The 22,420-nt window shown below is 46.0% G+C and overlaps 6 protein-coding genes across 6 annotated transcripts; 3 read left to right on the forward strand and 3 right to left on the reverse strand.

The window, feature by feature from the left end:
- Positions 1-69: 69 nt before the first annotated feature.
- On the forward strand, positions 70-2,695 carry AO090023000970 (transcription factor domain-containing protein; the record flags this gene model as incomplete). The annotated part of the gene is made up of 6 exons (XM_023235850.1): positions 70-227; positions 347-386; positions 432-559; positions 625-1,363; positions 1,419-1,670; positions 1,727-2,695. The coding sequence occupies 6 exons, from the start codon at positions 70-72 to the stop codon at positions 2,693-2,695; spliced, it is 2,286 nt and encodes a 761-aa protein (XP_023090830.1).
- A 1,057-nt stretch (positions 2,696-3,752) lies between these two features.
- On the forward strand, positions 3,753-4,817 carry AO090023000971 (casein kinase II subunit beta; the record flags this gene model as incomplete). Its single annotated transcript, XM_023235851.1, has 1 exon — positions 3,753-4,817. The coding sequence occupies one exon, from the start codon at positions 3,753-3,755 to the stop codon at positions 4,815-4,817; it is 1,065 nt and encodes a 354-aa protein (XP_023090831.1).
- A 6,061-nt stretch (positions 4,818-10,878) lies between these two features.
- On the reverse strand, positions 10,879-11,889 carry AO090023000972 (bZIP transcription factor; the record flags this gene model as incomplete). The annotated part of the gene is made up of 3 exons (XM_001821411.3): positions 10,879-11,010; positions 11,087-11,655; positions 11,718-11,889. 3 exons carry the CDS (start codon positions 11,887-11,889, stop codon positions 10,879-10,881), a joined length of 873 nt encoding a protein of 290 aa, XP_001821463.1.
- A 1,239-nt stretch (positions 11,890-13,128) lies between these two features.
- Positions 13,129-14,109, forward strand: AO090023000973 (uncharacterized protein; the record flags this gene model as incomplete). The annotated part of the gene is made up of 1 exon (XM_023235852.1): positions 13,129-14,109. One exon carries the CDS (start codon positions 13,129-13,131, stop codon positions 14,107-14,109), a length of 981 nt encoding a protein of 326 aa, XP_023090832.1.
- A 1,290-nt stretch (positions 14,110-15,399) lies between these two features.
- AO090023000974 (uncharacterized protein) lies at positions 15,400-16,159 on the reverse strand (the record flags this gene model as incomplete). Its single annotated transcript, XM_023235853.1, has 2 exons — positions 15,400-15,536; positions 15,712-16,159. The coding sequence occupies 2 exons, from the start codon at positions 16,157-16,159 to the stop codon at positions 15,400-15,402; spliced, it is 585 nt and encodes a 194-aa protein (XP_023090833.1).
- Positions 16,160-17,078: 919 nt separating this feature from the next.
- Positions 17,079-21,481, reverse strand: AO090023000975 (HNH endonuclease signature motif containing protein; the record flags this gene model as incomplete). Its single annotated transcript, XM_023235854.1, has 5 exons — positions 17,079-17,140; positions 18,901-19,018; positions 19,085-19,404; positions 19,464-19,667; positions 21,430-21,481. The coding sequence occupies 5 exons, from the start codon at positions 21,479-21,481 to the stop codon at positions 17,079-17,081; spliced, it is 756 nt and encodes a 251-aa protein (XP_023090834.1).
- Between the last annotated feature and the right edge of the window lie 939 nt (positions 21,482-22,420).

A 22,420-nucleotide genomic window follows, 5' to 3' on the forward strand; every position in this document is an offset into this window, starting at 1 on the left:
TCTCTCCGCACCGGCTGCTGCCATCGTTCGTTCCCATACCGGCTCATCGCACTCTAAAAGACCGTCAAGATGGCTTCGGAGACCACTCCGGTAGATACGACGACGTCGAAAGCGGCATCTGGCGACCAGGATGCCCCTGTGGAGGGTGATAGTGCGAAGCGGAAAGCGGAACAGACCAACGGAACACATACGCGCACGAAGCGGAATCGTTATATCTCTATCGCCTGGTATGACCCCGGATCTGGATCGTCCGATTCTAACCCCTCTGGAGAACATGCCATATCTGTTGGTGTCTCGTGATATCTTGCGGCAGTGGAGCTGACTAGTCTTGGTACTGTACTTCCAGCAATGAATGCAAGCGACGGAAGATTAAGTGTAACGGTCAGGTACCGTGTCAACGCTGTGGACACCTCAACCTCGAATGTTAGTAGACGGAACAACAGCCGCACCTTGTTCATCCCAAGGGGCAGCGGTCCTCACCCATGTATCATGCGGTTAATCATGTCTTGATAGGTCGATATGCCCCGAATTGCTGCAACAATAACTTTAAGGATTCGGAGTATGTTGGCCGAACTACCCTCTATTCTGCGCCTACCACGGCTAATCTATGTCTACCGTGAATAGTGAATTCCGGTCTATGAAAGATCAGATTACGACTTTGCAAGACCAGGTCAATAGCCTTTTCAGTAGTCTAAATGAGCTCCGCTCGCAGAGATCTTCAATTGAATCGCCGAGCTTCGATAACTTCTCGCGAGATGGATCGCAGCCTGTGTTTACTCCTATGCATGCTGGGCTGGCAAAACCACGTTTGAGACACCCCCGGTTTCATGGCCCCACAAGCTCGACTTTCAATTTCAATGTAGCAAGATCTAGCCTTCAAAACATGGGCATCGCTCCGACAGAAGAAGTGATAACTGACGACCTGACTACGGCTCATGCAACACCTGCTGGCTCACCTCCCCATGTTACACCATTCGCGCCTCCTATCCATCCTACTAAAGATCCCATATGGGCCATCAAACGTGAGGATGCTATACGATTATGTCAAATCTACGAAGAAGAGATTGGGATCATGTATCCACTCTTCGAAATCGAAAAGGTGACGCAACAAATCAACTTACTCTACACATTTATGGAAGCTGCAACCCGCACTGGATTTGCACAAAGAGCGCTGCCCGGCTCAGATGGTCTCCAAGACGACAATACAAACCTTATAAAGATGATCCTTGCAACAACGCTGGTCGTTGAGGGAGGTGGCCAGAGCGAGCTTGGTCAACGTCTTTATCTCAGTGTGAAACCTGTCATTGAGTCCAAGATTTGGGAGCCATTGGACATTAGAACCATTCAGCTCTTCGGTATCGTGGTATGTTATCATGATTCATCGCACAGACCTTTGATACCTAACATCTCATGATAAGGCAACCTACCATTTCCACACGGACGATGATGCCATGGCCTACCGTCTCATCGGGTTATCTGCTCGCATGTGCCTTGAACTAGGGCTGCATCGACGAGATGCGTTGGCGAAGTCATTTCCTAACGAAGATCAATGGCCAGAGATCATCAAGATCTTCTGGGCGATCTATAGCTTGGACAGGCGCTGGAGCCTTGGTACTGGACTACCGTTTGTTATTCAAGATGAAGATATTGATCCGAACTTACCAGAACCGGTAGAATATGCTTACAGCCGACCCATTAAGGCTACATGTTGCTAACAGGCTTTTAGGATGCATCGCTGCCGTACCTAAAGTGTATGATTTCTTATAACCGCATCAGCTCAAAAATTTGGTACTCTGGGCTTGGCTCAGAGGGAACAACGGACATACGTCGAGATGAAATCGGCTATCTGGACTATCAAATTCTCCAGTGGTACAAACACATTCCAGAAGCCCTGAAGTTCTACCCAGTGCAGTCACCAAAGCATGGTGAGCCAGTGAACCGTGGTCTTCGACGACTGCGTGTGCTGTTATATTTGCGCATGAACCAGCTTCGCATTCTTATCTACCGACCGGTCCTTCACTCAGCAGCTAGCATCTCCGAAGATAAGGGCCATGCCCAAACTGTGGTGGATGTAGCCAAAGATACGGTTCGAGTGCTTACACGGTTGAATCAAACTTCCGACATTTACCGCACTCAACAGATTACATTCAACTATTTCCTTGTTGCCGCTCTGGCTGTCCTCTTTCTCGCCGTCTGCCATGCGCCGACGGAGTTCAACCGGCAGGTCCGAGACGAGTTCTACATGGCACTCGATCTAGTCAATGGCTTTAGCACGAAATCTTACGTATCGAAACGGTTATGGAAGGCCATTAAAGGCCTTCGAAAAATTGGTGAAAGGCTAGGCGTGCTCGTGCGTCCCTTTGGGTCTGATTCTAATGACCCTCATTCTACCGCGGCTGTCGCCATGGCCGGTTTGGCTGGCCATCCGATCGAAGATCTATCGGTATATGGACCTATGAATGGGATGAATGAACTAGGAAATAGTCCATTAAATGGGCTCCAGATGAGCCATGAGCTAACAACATTGTTCGAGGCTGTTGGAGGGTTTGGCAACTTCATTGCGTCTAGCACAGCGCAGGACGGGATGGGCGGGTTTGTAGGACCCGATGGAGAAATCCAAAACACGGGGGAAGGCCTTTCAGGAGTTCTGGGAGATGACGGTGAATTATCACGAGCCATCAGGGACTTGTTCTAAGGGATACGTTTGTATGTATATCGATGTGGTGTGTATATAGTGAGATTATTCTTTTAGGGTATTCTTTGTGGGCAAACCTGACCACGGTGGGAACCGCTTTGACACAATGTCGATAAAGTAATCAAACTAAATTTTCTGAGTACTGTTAACAGGTGGTACTGATAATAGCAGCAGCAGCAGCAGCAGTAGTAGTAAGAGGAGGAGGAGGTAGCACTTCAAGTACCCATGGACGGTCGAGACCAGCCCTCACTCCCTGCACGTGACCCCGCATGGCTGCCGTCAATCAGAGGGCTGGAGAGTTAACCCAAGTTCTCTCGCCAACCACCCATCCTCTTGAACCCCTAATCAAGCCAGAAGCCATGCCCAACTGACGACCTACGGTTTGTGAGGCCACACCTTCGACGTTGAGGGAACTCTCCACTTTCATCTAGTTCGCGACGGCCACGGCAACTGGGACCGCTGGCAAACATCTTTTTCCACCGCCCCACGAAACCTAATTTCGGAGAACCCCTCGACTGCGGCGATCAATCACTGCACAATCAAGAAAGGGAAGGAGAGACAGGGACTCCCGGTTTTATTGCTCACTGTGCCCATCAAGGATCGATAATTGCCAATATCCGAACTTTGTCTCCAATTTCCATGATCGTCTGAAGTCGACTCCTTAGTGGGGGGAATTTATCGCTATCACGTCAACGCCGTCTCATCGCACAATAAGTCTCGTTTCGCACATTGTTATGACCCTTGACCCTATCAGACAGACTCGTTCGCTTGTTTTTGGTCTCTAAGGGTGCTCCAGTTGGCGCCATTGAACAAGGACCCCAATCTCCTGAACCCGGGGGTTCCTGAGCGAAAGTGACTTGGGCCGGGACGCAGTGTCAGCTGGTGCAAGTTGTCAGCGCCCTATCTCTTTACGAGATCACCCCAGAACGGTTTTTACCGGTAGCTCGGCAACGTGTCGAGAGAGACAGGTTCGGCGTTGGCCGACGGCCTAGACAGGCTGGATCTGAGTCAACTGTCTGAATCAACGCCCTCATCATCTGCGTCCGATTCGTTCGATATGTCATCTTCGGAAGGTGCCCCGGAGTCATGGATCTCCTCCTTTTGCTCCCTCATGGGTCATGAGTTTTTTGCCGAGGTGTCGGAGGATTTCATCGAGGATGACTTCAATTTGACGGGACTGCAGTCACAGGTGCCCATGTACAAGGAGGCATTGGAGATGATCTTGGATGTGGAACCAGAGGAGGATGAGGACGAGGACGAGGAGGAAGAAGAAGAGGAAGACGAGGATGAACTATTAGGTGATGAGAAGCTCCCCGGGTATCGGCGAGCCGGTGACCGAAGGCATACGCGGGTAGCCAGTGATCTGAGCGTTATAGAGAGCTCTGCTGAGCTGCTCTACGGCTTAATTCATCAGAGATATATCACTTCTCGGCCGGGCATACAGCAGATGCTGGAGAAGTACGAGATGCAGCATTTTGGTGTCTGCCCCCGCGTCTACTGCAATGGTTGCAAGGTTCTGCCTGTTGGTCGATCTGATACTCCAGGCCAAGAGACGGTGAAGCTCTTTTGTCCGAGCTGCCAGGATCTGTATACGCCCCCAAACAGTCGTTTCCACTCTGTTGATGGTGCCTTCTTTGGAACTACTTTTGGATGCTTATTTTTCATGACATTCCCTGACTTGGACATTGGTCCTCGGCTCGATAGCTCTCTTGTATCGCCGGCACGGTCATCCACAGTAAATAACCAGGTCTCTCCCGATGTTCCTCCTGCTCATCAGCCGGTGGAGATTAACGGGGTACGAACGGCCAATTTCTGCCCCGGACTTGGATTGGGCAAGATCTATGAATCACGGATTTATGGATTCCGGGTTTCGGAGCGGTCTCGGACCGGACCACGTATGAAATGGCTACGGATGAAGCCCACGGATGTTGAAGAACTCAATGAGATGGCCCGATATGAGGCAGCTCGTAGGGAAGCCGACAACGACGGCGATACAGAAATGGGCGCCGCTCCTGCAGGAGGAGCGCAGAACTCGGCGATAGCAAAGAGGAAAAAGGCACCTATGCGGAGACGGCGGTACAACCCTGATCAAATGAGCATTAACGGCGCTGAGGCGGGATAAACGGACACAACAGCTATCATTATTAAAACTCTTTTGGGCGATGGGAAAGGAATATTTAGAAGGAAATTAGTGTGGAAGTGATGGAAGCGCGCATGTTGACTTTTTGTGGTTCTTTTCCTTTTTACCACTACCTCTTGGTCCACGGTCCTCTCAAACAACAATTGAACTTTTTCTTCTCTTTTTTGTGTGTCTTCCTTTCGCCTCTCATCCCACAACTCCCCCATTCCCTTCCTTCGTCAACTATTCATGTATGTCTTCTCTATGTTCACTGAATTATGTCTCATTTCTTTGACTGCATCAAGGCGTCTTCGGGTCGACTTTTCCGTCTTCCTGGCGTACAGATTCACGTTCGAGTACAGTACACAGAGCAATCATGGAATTAAAACTTTGAATGTTGATGACCTAAATGATTGTAGTTGATTATCCTCCTGGTAGATTCAAACAATGCAGGCATGACTCCCGTCGCAGACCATCGGACGCAGGGCTCTTTGCGGTATTATACTACACCTAGCATTGCTCGTCGCTTCCGCCTCTCGTATGCAGCCATTAAACACTACTACATAGTTTATACCAAAGTGCTAGTCGAATAAGAAATACAGAGGAAAATGAAGGGAAGGTACATCCAGCCCTACATCAATTTTCGTTTATTAGAAAGATCAACATTGATAATGCTATGGAAATGAACTGTATTCTCACCAGCAAAACATGCAATGACAAGACTGTACGACTTAGCTACATTTCTACCTACCTTACTTACATAAAGGCAGAACGAGACTTCTACCATGTATCAGATTGCTAGTTGGTTGTTTCGTATATATCTCATGTTGGCCTTCATATTATTGGATGTAGGAATAGTCTAGGACTATGTATGTTTATGTGTCTGTGCTGTATTTTATTTAGAAAACGAAGTTCGATCCAGTCTCTTCACGATGATGGTTCTTCACGGGGTGAGAGAGGCAGAGTCAGAGGACATCAACTTTAGGTGCTCTTCTATTCTACATACTATATGCTGGCGATGTCTACAACAGACGTAGTGAAACTAGTCCAGTCAAAAGGGCACAGTTGCAAGCTATCAATATTCGGTTGTTTTTTTTTTCTAGACCGGAGGGTATTTATAGGTTGAAAGGTGCCTGTCCGGGCAATTGAGCAGACAGAATAACGTCTCAGACCTGCGCACGCATTGCTAGGTGAGGCTTGTAGGTATCAACAACAAAGTGAGCCTGAAGGTGCGTTGAGAAAAGAATCGAATATTGAATTTCGAGATCAAGTCTGCCTCCTCCGTCACTCTGTGCAGATACCATAGTCCGTAGTATGATATAAATTAGCACAACTGGAGGTCTTACATACGAACTCTCTCCTCTTCTCCTCCCCTCCTCCCTCTTAGAAAACTAATATTATACCAGTCCAATTTTGGCGCATACAACGTCCTACCTTCCTCTCCGCATCGTATACCTGCTGTTCTCTGGTACGCACTGCAATGGTGAGACATGCTTGAAGCAAGTCTTGCGTATTCACTGAGAGAGCGCTGCGGATATTCAATAGCTGGTGCGCAACTCTGCATCCACTTGCGCTTATCTTCAGCCCAACATTATAGGTACATCTTTGCGGGAACTCTTGTCTATTATGATGCAGGAAAGATGTAGATTCATTCGATAATTGTGTTTTGCTCCGAAGATGAACGATGTACAGTCGCCAGACTGCGTAACACTATGGTTTAGTCCAGGACGTCAGGTAGGATTAGATAGCCGACGGTGGTGCTCGGCAATGATATTTGATATTCTCGGCTCCGTGATATATACCATAGGAGGCGTCAATATTTGCTCTTCCCTGGGAGTGTGAGGTGAGTGTACGGCATATGTAGAATGATCGAGACGCGGCTGAAATTCGTTGATATGAGGTCACTTGATAGAACTGAGCGACCGGACATATTTTTTGAAGTCTCCAATTGAAGCGCTTGGGCTGCTTGAAATAGTGTCATCTTCTTGTATGGAATGGTCCATTCGGTATTACGGTAGGCTGATAGTGTACGTTGAGAGATTGCTACCAAACTCAGGCGTGGGCCCCACGTTAAGACTTAGCATAAAATTGTAGACGGGATCGGATAGCTCATCGAACACTGAGAGGTGTCGCACTTGAGTCAAGGAACATTCGGTTAGTTCGTAACGAGGAACTCAGTATGATTCATGCGCGGCATTTGCGAGATTGTCCCGAGCTAGAGTGATGGTGAATCACACCCACAGCCTGGCCAAGCTTCCATTTGTTGAAGTGGATTGGAATCAAATGATCATCATCGGTTGCTCGCCGGGATTTAAGAATACCATTATGATGCTCTCCAACTTCGCAAGACCCAGAACAGATATATGTGCTACATTCAATACCCTTGGATATGGCCAATAGGTACAGCAGGTAGATGGGAACGAGCTGGTGCAAAGTTTTTCCGGACAAGCATAAGAAATCTCATTTTCCTGATCCATCCTGATTCGGTCTCTGTCGTGCGCAGTTGTTAGCAGTCAAGGAGTATCAAGATGGCAGCCGCTATTTCACTTTGGGTAATGCAAACGAGTCATTGGAAATCCCACCTGCCTGCGTTTTGTTTGGTGATACTCCCCGGGAGTCAGCTGAAGAGCTCGGGGTTTGTCCGAATGGAGAGTCGATCATACAAGGCTTGGCTAGAGATTCCTCAGGTGGGTTCAAATTGTTAGTGATGATATATTACAGATTGATACAAGTTGATTTATGAACTTTTCAGTCCTTAGGGTATTCTTAGTTGGGAAAGTGTAATTTTTCTAATTTTCTTTGAGATATTCTCTCTGTCTTAAAAAAAAAAAAAAAAAAAAAAAAAAAAAAAAAAAAAAAAAAAACATAAATAAACAAATTCAAAGTCTCTCTAACGGTAACGGCTGATATAAAGCATTGTATGTACTCCGTACTCCGTGTCGATTTAGTGGATCCGCGACGATAGAGATAAGGTCTAGAATATATCCCGTAATCTTCATGAAGGGCCACGCGCATGCTAATGATGCACGCTAAGGCATGCACCGTCATAGTCACTCATCATATAGTCAATTTCCCTCTCGTTGAGAATTACCCGAATCGTTAAGACTCCATTATCTCTCAGCAACAGGGATTCTTCGTGTCTTTTGTATTCATGTCGGACAATCCTCTCAAATCTCTCCCGGGGGTCGAATAATGCGATTTGAAATACTCGATCAATTCCCGAGAAATGTTACTCGGGTTTCGCCGGTAACATAGACCTCGATGGACGAATTAATTGGCCTCCTTTGAGCCGCCTTGCGTAACCTTCCTTGACGAATCCCAGGCCAAAATCGAGAGTTTGGATTCCACACTAACGCAAGGACAGGTCGACGGCTTAGCCGGATACGAGTTGACTATTGAGTCAAGTATCACCACCACTTCAGGGATTACATTTGATGGGCATAAAAGTTTCGAGATTAATAATGGCTCCCGACTGCCGGTTTCAAAACCATGTAACGTCGTCGATGCCTAGCGCTGGATAACTCCCTTTTGAGTTAGACTACCGTACCTCCTGTATGGTCGGGTATCTGTCAAAGTGGGGAATTGCCCAACTACTCCACTAGTAATCATTAAACCCACCGGTACCAAAACCTGTGCGGGCTGTCAGCATTCAGTTTGCTCGCTCGCCACGCTGATTGGCTTGCTCGGGTGTTTTGACTTGGACCTTCGCACCAAGAGGCTGATCACCCATTGCTCCGTGTCATGATTTAATGGATATGGCATAAGGCTGACCATCAGGTCAAGTTCCGTGGCGGTTCATGCGAATGGCCCTGTACCACGACAGGCCCGAGTTGAAGTTTATACGGTGAATATTGACGCCGTATTTCACAGACAAGATAAACTGACTGAACAAGAAAGTGGGGAGGTGTAAAAACAGATACGGAAAGAAAGAGAAAAAAAAATTCTTTTCCCCTTTCGACTAATAGTAAGGACGAGATAGATGGGTAATAAATATGCAATGTATTTTCAGGCCACCAATGATACTTCGAGATAACCGGAACAGGTAATTGGTAGCGGTTGCAGTGCTCATTTATCCCTATCGTGTGGCTGCATTGTTGCTGTTGTTGTTGTCTTTCCAGCACATCTGCAACCATGAGGTCCTCAAGGATCAGGTTGCCTTGCTGGTACCAGGGCATGCAGAGCCCGATCTGTTCCCCGAGATTTGACTGGGAGTAGGACGGGACCAAGTCCCGTTGGACGTTGTTAGGCAGAAGAGTGGTGGTTATACGTACTAAAGAGGCTCAAAGTGACGCCGGATTCTATAATATCTTTCTTTATCATACTGGGTGGGAACATCTACTTCATGCATCAACACCAATATATACACCTTCCCAGTAATGGCTCGGGCCATGCAACTGTCCTGCGCCGGACACCACATCCAATCCGGATAAGGGTCTCAGAACGAGTCTTCCTTCAAAAGTATCATGTATCATTGTGCACTCATTGTTCATTCCTCAGATGTAGCAGTAGCACGAGGTCAGAGATTCAAAGTCCAGGGTAAAGCCTGCAAGGCTGAAGCTAGTTCTTCGACACTTTCCACGGAATAATCGAATTAATTAATTCAACTCATGAGAATGGCCCCCATGGATGTGTACATACATTCATACACCGTACCACGTCACCATGGAGTGGTGGAGGCGCAGCATGTTCGTTCCTCGCGCAGAGCCCCACTGCAAGCGATTCCAGAGATCAAATCCTCGCAGTCAATCTAGTCCACGGGCCAAAGCCGGCAGGGCAAATCAAATCAAATAAATAAATTAGAAATAGAAAAATGGAAATGGAAATGAAAAATAAAGGGTACCCGCAAGTTGAGTGTGCAAGGGGTTTTCTGTTCTGGCCCGGGCGTTGAAAGGAGCCTTCGCTTTTACCGCGTGCCGGACGGATGGCGCCGGAATGGGGCCTGTCAAGCGTTATGCCTTGAAGGGTAAATGGGGTTCAATACCAAGGTGCCAATATTCGCCTGGAGCTGCCTGCGTAAGTATGCCAGTGAGTCCCCGCGGGAAATCACTTTATTGAGCAGATTAACTTATGGCATATCGTCCAGGTATGATTCCTTTTGGAACAACCCTGAGGCAACAATACCCGAATCCGGAATTTTTTGCGATCACTCTGTATCATTGTTAGTTTACGGGTGACTCAACGTTGAAGGGAGAGAGTCAGAAAACAGAAAAGAAATGAAGAAGATAATGGAACGCCTCAGGCTCCCGCTGGGGAACTGCGAGGCACATAAGTCAACCAAAGCAAGTAATTAATAAAAAGGAAGATATCCTGAGAAAAAGGTAAACCTAAACATAATAAAGTAAAAAAAAAAAAAAAAAAAAAAAAAAAAAAAAAAAAAAAAAAAAAAAAAAGAGAGAGAGAGAGAAAGAAAAATAAAATAAAATAATACAAATCGAAATTGATCGTAAAAGTAATAGTCAAGAGTCAAAAATATCACCCTGATGAAAGTTCAACAAGAACTCGAGTCTCTCCAGTCTAGCCCCAAATCTAGTGAGCAGGCCTGCTACTTGTTTGGGGGCCAAGCTGTACCGTACAATACATAACCTAAGGCCAACCAACACCCAGAGAGTCACCGATTGGTTGAGACCCCCGTCAATGGTTTTACCTCCAAGAAAAGAGAGGGAGAGAAAAGCACACGCACAAATAAGGAACTTCAAGCTGTATTCTGTAGCAAGGCCGAGAAGACATGAATTGTAGGAGAATATAAATCACAATAATGATAATAATAACAGTAATGAGGAAAGACAACAGGAAGGAGTTTGTAACGTGGCCACCCCAAGATCAAGCTCCCATAACAGCCAGAACGCCAACCGCAGTGTATCAATCAAGCTGTCCCATCGCCCGAACCCAGGACCCTGTAAAGCTGCGCCCTGCCATATGTCTTGTGATGTTTGAAAACAGATGGCATCCCATGCCCACCCAGAGTAGTCGAATGAATGAAATAAAACTCCACGGTATACATAACCCAATTCATCATACCAGTCGTTACAACAAGCCATCGCCGAAAGCAAACCCAATAACGTCATTAAAATAGAGGGTACGAGTGAGGAGAGCACGGGTCCGACTCGGGAGTAAGAGGGCATGCCAGATTGGGCGGCTCCGCCGGTGTCGATGGGGAGGAGTGATCATCGCTGCAAACGTGCGACAGCGGCGGCATCTGAAGGAAGGGAATTAGTCTTGCTGAATATGGGATTTCTTGCAGATCGGCTCAATGAACAGGGAGGGGTATGTACAGGGATATTGGACTCCGAAAGATGTTGCGAACTCGGACACAAATCGATGCCAGCCATGGATGCGTAACTCATGCTAAACGGGCTCACTATATCTTCGTCCGCGTAGACATGCGGCCTCTTGACTGGGCCTGTCGTAGTCATTGTGACGGGGAGAATAGATGGCACTGACCCCCCGTACTCTCCATTATACATATCACTGTAGGTACTCGGGATTGAATGATAGGGATGCGGATGTCCATAGGGGGACTGCCCGTAGGGTTCCAAGTGGGAATATGAAGGATAAGAATACACAGGCGGGGGTGATGCGGAGAGCTGGCGCGTACATTGATGGGAGAACATCGCGCCCCTGTCATCCTGTGCTGCATAACCATCATAGGCCGGGGTCCTCTCTGCTGTAGCCCGTCTAGTGGCATCCCCGTTCGACTTAGAAGCGCGAGAGTTCCTAGCACGAGGCTTGGCGGGATGCGAACTCTTCGGCGCTTCAGTCCTCTCGTTGGACCGTTCTGGGGACTCTGAAGCTGAAGCAGCCCTCTTCTCAAGGTCCTCTAGGCGGCGCTTGAGCTTTTTACCTAATACAATGCCCGAGTCAGAAGATATGCCCATGTTGTTTTCTCGATAACGGCACACTTACGATAATTGCGCTGCGCAATTCGGTTCTGAATACGCCGCCGCTCGGCAAGATCTGATATTTTGGTCCAGTCTTCGTTGGGATTGGCATTCGGACTAAAGGCACTGCTGCTGGCATGACTCGACGAGCCTCTTGAGCTGGTTGTTTGGTAGGTGTGACTGCTTGATCGGTGCATCTTTGGCAGATAAAGGCTGTGAGGGAAGAATAGCAGAGGGAAACGAGCAACTGCCAACTATATATGATGTGATAGTAGAATAGAGTTTCGTCCGTCTGCGATTGGTAGACTTAATGAGATCAAAGTAAAATCGAGGATGAGCGGCACAAGAACAGAGAACGGAAGGAAGATTGACTATATAGATTCAGATTCAAGTGGTCAAAGCCGTCAATGATGATTTACCACCGGAACCTAAAACAGAGAAAGGAATCACGTAGTATTTAAAGAAGAGTTGGAGCCATGGTCAATCCACTAGAGAAACAGCCTACATGTAGCTCATTGCTTGCTAAGCCCCGGTCTCCGAGTCCCAAACAACCCATGACAGCGATTGAGCCGTTGCGATAACAGTGATAATCCCGTGTTCCATTTAATTTTCTCTTTCTTTTTTTTTTCTTTCTTTTTTCCTATGGGTTGATTTAATTTTAGTTTGGTTTTGATTAAACAGATAATAACATTTTTTTAAATAGAATAAATATAATTACTTTTTTTGGGTCCGGTAACATTAGTGTTTCGCAACAGGTGAATGCCTGGGGGCTTGGGGGCAGGGAGCCATTAGTATGCATGGCTTGACCATGTGTTGGTAGGGAACTTTTCCCGAATGGATGCGCGGATGTTCAGGGCTGCATCGCAAAATGGTTGGCGGGCTGATGGAATCCCAGGTTGTGAGGCTGTTGAAGCGGACCCTCCGATGACCGAAAAGACCGAGAAGGAGGGGGGAGGGGAAAATGACAACCAAGGAAAATGAGCAAGATCAGGCTGTGCTGAACCAACCGCCCCCGGGTTTGTCCACCACCATCATCCATGTGGTCCCAGATATTGCATTAGCAGCATGTCGCTAAGGTTGAAGCTGCATTCTCCAAAGAAGGGGGCGGTTTTCCAACTGTATTTATGAATGAGCCTTGCAATTCACGTACTGGCTAGATTCTAAAGGACCTTGATACAGTTGGAGTCGTTACTGCTGTCATCCCCTTATACTCTTCGATTGTTTTTCGAACCCTAATGCCAAGCACGCTAGTCTATTATAGGAAAGGATCCGGATTAATGTGTTTTCATAACGCGGTACTGTATGGTACTTCTGTATTATATCACCGAAGCTCATGTATCTTACATGTATATATTATACAGACACAACCTTGGTTACCCCACCATGATGTTTCCTGCAGATAATCTCCTGACGATCAATCTTACCACAGGGATATGATGGCACCCAACCTGGCGCCTTCGCAACATCAAATTATTTGTGATATGATCAAGTGCGATCCATCACTTACTAATGCCCAGATAGCTGAAGCTGCTAACTGCAGCACACGCGCAATTCCTAGGATTCGGTCAAATCTCCGGCTATTCGGCAGTAGCAAAGCCCCTCCAAATAAAGGTGGACGCCCACGAAGCATCTCACCAATAATGCTGGAGGCTCTTTGTGATCATCTTCTTGAAAAGCCTGATCTATACCTTGACGAAATGGCCATCTTTCTATGGGATGAGTTCCAAATATACGCAACTACATCTAGTATCAGGCGGGCTCTGTCTTCTAAAGGTTGGTCCAAAAAGGCAGCTCGGCAGAAAGCAAAGGAACGGAATTCAGATCTGCGGGATATGTATTTCCATTTAATCTCAGATTTTCATTCCTATCAGCTTGTATACGTGGACGAATCTGGATGCGATAAACGAGCTGGCTTCCGACGAACGGGCTGGTCTCCTCTAGGTACAACTCCTATTCAAGTGTCTAAATTTCATCGTGATCAGCGGTATCAAATATTGCCTGCATATTCTCAAGACGGTATCATTCTGTCCCGTATCTTTCGAGGTGCGACCGATACTTCAGTCTTTGAGGATTTTATTGAGGAGCTGCTTCTTCAATGTGGGAAATGGCCAGAACCGAGGTCTGTCATAGTTATGGACAATGCATCTTTTCATTACTCCGAGCGGATCGACCAAATGTGCTTAGAAGCGGGGGTTAAACTAGTGTATTTGCCGCCATATTCGCCGGACCTAAATCCAATTGAAGAGTTCTTTGCTGAGTTGAAAGCCTTCATTCGGCGGCACTGGAGCGTGTATGAAGATAGCCCAGAACAAGGATTTGACACCTTCCTTGAATGGTGCATTGACGTTGTAGGGGCAAGAAAACAAAGTGCGAAAGGGCACTTCCGGCACGCCGGTCTGACTGTTGAAGAGTCATGATGCAGGGACAATTGTTTGTGAGGCGATCTCGCCATTTTTGTGTACATTCATTGAGTCTCCTCAGAGCTAGCCAAAAGATACTAACTATTAGGGTAGATATATCTGTTTGCTACTAAACAAACATCGAATCGCTTCGATCCGATAGCTATGTACAGTACAGTAGAGTAATTATTATCATTCTGTACTCTCTGATTCCATAATAGTGAATGCCCTCCTCTCCAAAAGGTCCAATAAGTCAAACAATGGTTCCCCCGGTCGTTTCTCAGGTTTTGATTTAGCAATTAGATTAAATGGTCGGCTTTCTGTTTTTCGCAGACTAATCAGATATGCGTAGCAAATCGTTCTTTTAACGGTGGCTAAATCAATCAGTATCGTCATAAAATGCTGTTGAATAATAACAAACCATATCCTTCTTTTTCTTCAACTGTTTTCCTTCCGGTCATGATTTCGAAGCACCTTTCTTCTGGCCATATAATTTTTGCATTCGCTTTAATTCGATCAGTTCTTGGCTTTAAAACACAACGGAGATTCGATAGGACCACCTAGAATTTGCTGGCGGAGTTGCGACACCTGCATTTGATGCAAAAGGATCCCGCGATCCTCGTTGCTAAGGTATGCTGTCACTGAACTCATATTTTCCTACACTCAGTAGTGTTGAGCAAATATTGATGATACGTTCGTCGGGGTTGTCGGTGGTTGGAGAAAGTAGGAAGGGCTCTGCAGACCACTATCAGGTCGGTCCTAATATATATAGCTTGTGCGGGGTAATGTGGACGATGGCTTCTTCCATGACGCCCTGGGTGTTTTGTTGACCAGACTTCTCTATTGTAATCGAAAGAAGTACAGGTCTTAAGAACAATAGCCAGTCCACCATTAATGTCGAAGTTTTTCTATTCTGATTTACAACTGATTGCAAAAACGGCGCAAATGTTTACACACTTCTTCTTTCTGAAACCCTTAAGTCTAAACTGTATTTGGAAAGACCACAGAAGAGCTATATTTTTACGAATAATGGATAAAACGGTGAAAAAAGATATTACTGTAAAGAATATTTGTAACGCCTTATACAGGTGATCCACAGGTGGTGATATTTTTTCGGCTTGTGAGGATTACTGCCCTGGTACGGGACATGTCCTTGGGTGGACTAACAAATGGGACAAGGACCCTCATATTAGGCTTCTCGGCAGCATCCTAAAATAATTCAGCAATCTTCGATGGCTTTATCGATAGAGCCACACCAGTTGACCCAGCCCACATTAGGAACAGTCTCATTTGCAATGGCCGACATAGCTATGCTACAAAAATAAATCCTAGGGTAGAGGATGGCTTATCACCAACTTCCATTTTCCTCTCTTTCTTTTGCTTCTTTTCTACGGCCATCACAATAATCGCTTTCGATTTGAACTCTAATCCCGTCCTAAACCCGTCTGAATCACTTCAGGGCAAAGATGGTGAATAATAAATCCATAACCACGGTACATAGACTGTCACATCTTTCAGTGAAAGGGATGGTTGATATGGAACCACTTTCCGCCGGTCCACTCTGTTTAAACAAATTAGCCACGATGGTTGAAATTTTATGGGTAGATAGCAGTTACTTACTTCCTTGCCGATTCGTGTACCTTTCGCCTCCGACAACGTAGTCTCGTGGGATTTTACGCACAAACAGGGCTTCGTACTTGGCATTGTGGAATGCGTTATCTTGAATCCAAAACCCCAGTTCTCTTTTTAGGTCGTATATTGTTGCCCATTCAAGATCGTCATCCTCATCCAAGCAGATTTTCCAGAGAACGACACTCTTCTTGCCATCGTTCACCCGGCGCAGTGCTTCGGTTTTGGCCGTGTCGAAATCAAGATATGCGGAAATGAACGGTGTCGGGTATCTGTTCTTCCAGTTCAGATGTCGCTGGATATATTCCACGAGCTCTATAGCATCGTCTTGTATAAGGGGATCCAGTGTTACTCGGGAAGAAGTATTCCCTGCGATAAAACCTTGTCCCGGTTCAAATGCAGCAACGGAGTCTTTGTCAGTTACCCGGTAGAAAAACATCGTAGTTGCGCGTACTGATAAGTAGCCGAGAGGAGCAGGGGTCTGATTTCAAAATGCAGCAGGGTGAGAAAGGTCGAAATACGGCGCTTTAAGAATATCAGGACTTCAGGATCCTGAAACTAGTGTAACAAAAGGGACAGAAGAACCAGGAATAATTCGAATATATATAGCGTCGCCTCCCTCGCTGTACAATAAATGTGATGGCATAAGATACAGCAACCACGGTGCCTGTTGGATGCCTCACACCAATTTGGCCTATTGACGAGCTATGTTGGGCACACGCGCCTGAACGGTCCCATTGTGCAGCCCCATGTTGACAAACGGCCGACACTACCCCGCCATAATGTCCATGTGGCATAGGGTAATTGGCTTGCTAAAGAGCCGTCATGTGAAATCGTGTAACCTTCATGGCTATGATTTAAATCAGCAGGGATAAATTGGCAGGGATATAGCCAAGCGTCGCTAGGCGTGCTTACCTTAGTAAATCATATCTTGTATGGACTCTAGTTTCGATGGAGCTAGATCAGGAGCCATTTGTGCTGTGGAGGATGATCAACGAGATCTTCCGGAAAGGATCTTTGGTGGGCTCCTGGGGTATGTTCTCCACGGCAGAAGGATGCGCTTGTATACAAGTTACAGGCCACGTAAAATACGCCGAGTCATTCAAAACACAATTAACTACCATTCAATACAGTGGCCTCTACTGTGGCTTTAGGTGTATCTTAGAGACCTGAAGAGTATGAACAATTGCACCAGTTTTGCAATCAGCTGTACGGGATGCCTAGTATGGATAGAGATATGCGCAACGGGAAAGTAAAAAATTGCATACAGCTGGTTGTAAAAACGGCGCAAATACCCATACTTTTCCTTTTTTTCTGGGCTCTAGTGCTAAGCCTTTTTAGGTTAGGTTTCGGATCAGCTATGATACGCGTAATATACTCGTTATACTGGTATGGGCGTATAAAATTATGCCGTACGGCTCTGTGATGAGCTCAGCGAGAGTGGGGCAAAGAGTGAGTGGGTGAGCACTTCCAGCCTTGGCTTTTGACGGAATAATAACGGCCCGAAGATATGACGCTTCCCTAAACGTCACCTCCCCCCCGCCCCACAGTCAGTGAACCTTCAGCCATCAAGCTCCATTATTTTGTGGATCAGACTGCTCCTGTTCGTTAGCATTCGATCATTATTTACCTGGATTCACGTCAAATTAGCTTTCACATGTCACCCACAAGTGTCGGGCACGACTATTATGAAATTCTCGGAATATCCCACGACGCACAGCCGGCTACTGTCAAGTTAGCATACAAACGTCTGGCTTTAGCCAGACACCCAGATAGACGGAAGAACGAACCTAATGCAACAGCTGATTTTCAACTAGTAAGATTTATCGCTATCTACTACCTACCCTTCTGGCCTCTTAGGGCTCGCGCGCCTTGTTATTGATACAGCTAGAAACAGCTTAGCGAAGCTTACGGGGAGCTGTCTGATATTCATAAACGCCAAGAATACGACAAGCTATATCGCTCAGCGATACTTCCCGGGAAAATCAAGAGTCAAAAGATAGCAGAGCTTGAAGAACGACTTCGGCAGTTTGCTCTTAAACGCGAGGGATCGAAAACATTACTGTACAACACAAAGAAAGACCTTATTAGACTCCGCGCTGAGAAAGACAGTGTCAAAGGAGAAAAAGAACGCCTCCTGAAGGAAAGAGCTACAGAGGAGACATGGTGGTCTTACATCTCGTCCTTAATGATAGGAAACACGGTGGAATTCAACCAGCGGAGACAACGACGAGAGCGTGAGATAACTGACTCGATTGGGAAACAACGGACGAAGGAATGGAATATTGATCTTAAACTGGCGGAGGTTCAATATCTTGAAAGAATGCTCGATTCTATCTCTTCTGCTGAGATTGAAATCAAAGTTGAGATAACGAAAATAGAAGAGCGCTGGCGCGAAAGGCTATCATTGCAGGAAATGGAAAGGGTATTGGCGAAATGGAAAAATCAAAGATAATTAGCGAAGGGAACTCGAGTAGCAACACGGCATAGATCTACGAAGGCAGAAACTATAGCCATCAGTCATATATTCAAAAAATTGTGGTAGAGTATAGCGAAGTGTGCTAAGTGGTGCCAACTGAAGAATAATCAGTGGCAGGAGGAACTTTGGTGGATTTGGGACGAAATACACACGTGGTAAGAAATGTCCTTGTATGAGAGGATACAAGCGACGGAAGCCGCGCTGAGTCACCCCAGTGCATAGTTACGTTTTAATACAGAAGCTGGTAACAGATGTCCGGAGGAATAGTCGTAAAAAAGCTTAGCCTAATCCCGATTAGGGCTTCTCAAACATAGGAAGAGTATAAACATTTGCGCCATTTTTGCAACCTAGTGTAAACGAATGGAATCAAAAAACACATAATGTGTTAAGCCATCCACCAAGTCGTAAACTCATTATATGGCCCAAGTTCGTTGAACCGTCTGCTTTCACATCAACCTCCTCTATGTCTCGAAGAATATTCTCTATGTATTCACCTGCACCGCTAAGTTTCATTATAAGTGCGATAGCACGATGAACATCAAGGAGCCGCCGTGAGGGCGTATCAATTACACGAGTGGGACTAAGGGTTAAAGTCCGCGTGACTGGGAAGAGTGGATCACGTAAAAATGGACTTCGCTCTGTTGAATCAATTTTGTACTGATATGGCACGCCTGTGGGTTCGAAATAAATCTGAAATTCACCGAACATACGATGATAGTCGAGCGTTAAAGTAAGGGCGTTAATGGGGCTGTCAATCTTCGGACCATCAATTAGATGGATGACACCAGGGTCAAACATATCTAAAATCCGAAGCACATTCTTTTTCGAGTCGCTCTATGGAACTATGTTAGCGGAGCGATGAAGCATGTTTTAGATCAGACATACTAGGTCTGCATCTCCAGAGGAAACTGTTGTAAGACAATGTGGTAGAATATGGGCCACTTCCAGGAACTGAAAGCGGTCACTTGATTCGTTTTTCAATTCTATTCCTTCATCGTCCTTGCAATCTTCCCCATACTGCTCGAAACGTTTTCTAGCCTCGCTCTTATCAAATTTTCGAGAAATTACGCAACGATAGCGATCACGCACAAGGCAACTTTTTCGCAAGATAGATACACGGTATGGTGTGCCGGAGGGCGTAGATGTTTGTATTGCGGATAATGATGCAGGCGTCGGTTGCGGAGTCTTGACAGATGAAGCTCGGACTGTGATCATCCAAGTTAAATAGTGCTTCTCACAGTAGAATGGTCAATAGCCAACATACGCGGAAGGAGGAAATTCTCAATGATGTAATCAGCGAATTCTTCGATCGCGCTCTTTGCTTTGTTCTTCTCGTCTGGACTCCAAGACGTAAAGTTATCGAAGAACGTCAAGACAATCGTAATATCAGAATCAATCAAATCAGCAGGCTGTGAACATAGATTTTCGTATATCGACGAGAAAAAGAACGTTAAAAATGTATCCTTAGCTACCACATGCTCATATGTGGCCTTAATAAGTGCCGCTGGCTTGTAACCTTTTCGTGCACTCCTTTCGGGGCCATAACACTGAATTAAGACCTGAAGAAGGTTGGCTGCCGATTGACTTTGGTGGGGTGGTAATGAGAAAGGTTTTGAGAAGTTCAGGACTTTTTCTAAAGATGACTGGTGTCGATGCAAAGGATGTGAAGGCATCATCGATAAGCCCAATCCATTGTGTGAGGTATGCAGAGGAAGCCAACCAAGGATGTTTCTACAACGCGCCTCAGGTCACGTGGTTGGGAGATCGTCGGGTTCTTGTCAAGTCGAGAACTGTTAAAAAGTTAGTTGCTCATGTACCCGCTAGTCCCACTTAAGACTGTATCGTTATCGGTTTATATAATAAATCTTGGATGACTGTAACAATATATATATATATTCCAGTAGTTAATTGGGCTAGTGACGGGTTAAGCTATGGAACAATACGATCGATTCAACGCGCTTTGGTCTCAGTCATGTCTGTATTGGTTGGCCCAATCTCTAATGTCGCTAACGAACCGGCGTGCGACACCAATTATCACCCCTTGCTTGACGAAGAAGTCTGGGTCTTCCTTCGAAACCTGTTGAAGGTCTAATCCATTTTCCAACGCCACATCACGTGCTTTTTTAATATGGTCTCTATAAATCTCACGGCCAACACGCGACAAGTGCCAATTGGCATATTCCTCCACTGCATCATCTAAGAACCCAGGAATATCAACAGAGTCAATACAGTTGGGACTTGAGCTTGACTGCTCAGCCGTAACAGATCTGTCTGTTAGGCTTTGCGATGACTGCGCGGGGAGGACATTGATATTGATTGGTGGACAAATTGATCCACTTGCGGAATGCTTCGGGTTCTTTTGTTTTTCAAGCCGCAGTGCCTCCTCTGCATAGAGTTGTTCACGGACATCGTCAGGAATATCATCATGCGTATCCAAGATGCCTCCACCCTCAACGTATTTGACAAGTCTCCTCAGATGGTGCGTTCTAAGTTTGTAATGCTTCTTTCCAACAGGGTCCAGCCAGCAATACTGCCCTTCATGGCGGCAGGGTGGCCCAGGACAACGCATCGTTTGATACACTTCCCGCCAATATGGACGTTGTCCAGAAGCCTGTTCAGCATCGATCTGGGCGTCTCGTTCTGTAAGCATTCTCCTAGTTACTGATGACTTTCCTCTCTTATCTGTATTCCGTGAAAGAGGAGGGCCACTGTCCTCTATATAGTTTATGGATATAAAAAGTTTGAGCTTCTTGCCAATATGAAACAGATTTCCCCACATTAAGAGCTGTTTCTCTATAGGTTTCCAATCAATATTAGTGCCGTCAAAACGTTTGTTCAGATCAGATTGTCCACGTTCGTTTACAGATACTCTGACTGTAGTATCATCTGATCTCACACGTTGGTTGTGACGTATTTTTCGACGCATAACATTTTCAGCATCCTGTGTTATCTTCGCCCAGTGTGAACTGGGTGCTACAGCCAAGTCCTGTTCAGTGTCCTTTGACACAGTTCGGTTGTTCAGAGTTACCTTCCACTCAATAGTATAATGAATACAAGGCTTTCCTCTATGTTGCCTCGTAGTCCTTTCTTCGGGCTCCTGGAAGAAACCCAGATGATTGGGCTGGGATTGATGCAAGGGAGTATAAGGTTCATCAAGTACATGTTCAGGTGATGGGCAAAATACGGATGGCGTACGATCTCTACCGAAGTCACCAGGGGTGGGGGCATACGATGGAGTTTGTATCCACGGATCAGGTGGCTGAAGCTGAGAGGCATCGTCATCGTAGTAAGGACTAAACGTCATCCCCTCAAGGCAGTAGATGCCACTGAGAAGCCTAGTGTTGGGATCATCATATGTTAGCCTACACCATATGGGTGTCCCAGCAAGAGTGTCCGTGAGGGAAGAGGTGCAGCTAACAAAACCAGTAAAATGATCAGGTTCATGGACAATGAACTAAGACAGGTACAGTATTGTAGCCCTACCCGTCTTGGTTAACCTGGTAAGGTCAAAAAGGATCGAACCGTGGCTCAGTACAAACAAAAGGAATGTTAACAGTTTGCGGGAGATGCAAGGCACATGCTTTGTCATGTTTGACGCGTTTGCAGTGTAGAAGCTTCCAGCTACCGTAGATTACTGATACAAACTCAATACACTATTTCTATAACCTTACTGTTCAATACAGTACGATCAAAATTTCCGGAATATTAATGTTACGGTTACCTTCCATATGTAGACTAGCGCACTTGGCATTAGGGTTCGAAATACGATCAAAGAGTATTGGGGGGGGTGACAGCAGTAATGACTCCAACTGTAATAAATAGCAACATCATGTAGAATGTAGATCTTCACACCTTTTTCCTTTATTGTTCTTTTCACTGTGATGCTGCTGCTGCTGCTGCTGCTCAATGACACGCTCAATTCCTCACCTTGCAGCAGGTTCGGAAACGAGCCAAAAAGAAAAAGTAAAGTAAAGTAAAAAGCCTCGAAACAAGTGTAACAATGAACAATTTTTTCAAGGTCATATATCCATCCTAACCAAATCTTCTTTTACGAGCGAGCCAACAAAGATCAGTAAGGAAAGTGGAAGTTGCACAGTCATGCATTGCTAATGGGGGCCCTTCTGGGTGATTTACTTTCCTTCCATGCATGTTACCCAGGGCACTTTGGGGTCCAACATGGATGCTGCTGCCCTTGTATGTATGTATGTATGTACAGTATAT

Source organism: Aspergillus oryzae, chromosome 3 (assembly GCF_000184455.2).
Source record: "Aspergillus oryzae RIB40 DNA, chromosome 3".
NCBI classification, from domain to species: domain Eukaryota; kingdom Fungi; phylum Ascomycota; class Eurotiomycetes; order Eurotiales; family Aspergillaceae; genus Aspergillus; species Aspergillus oryzae.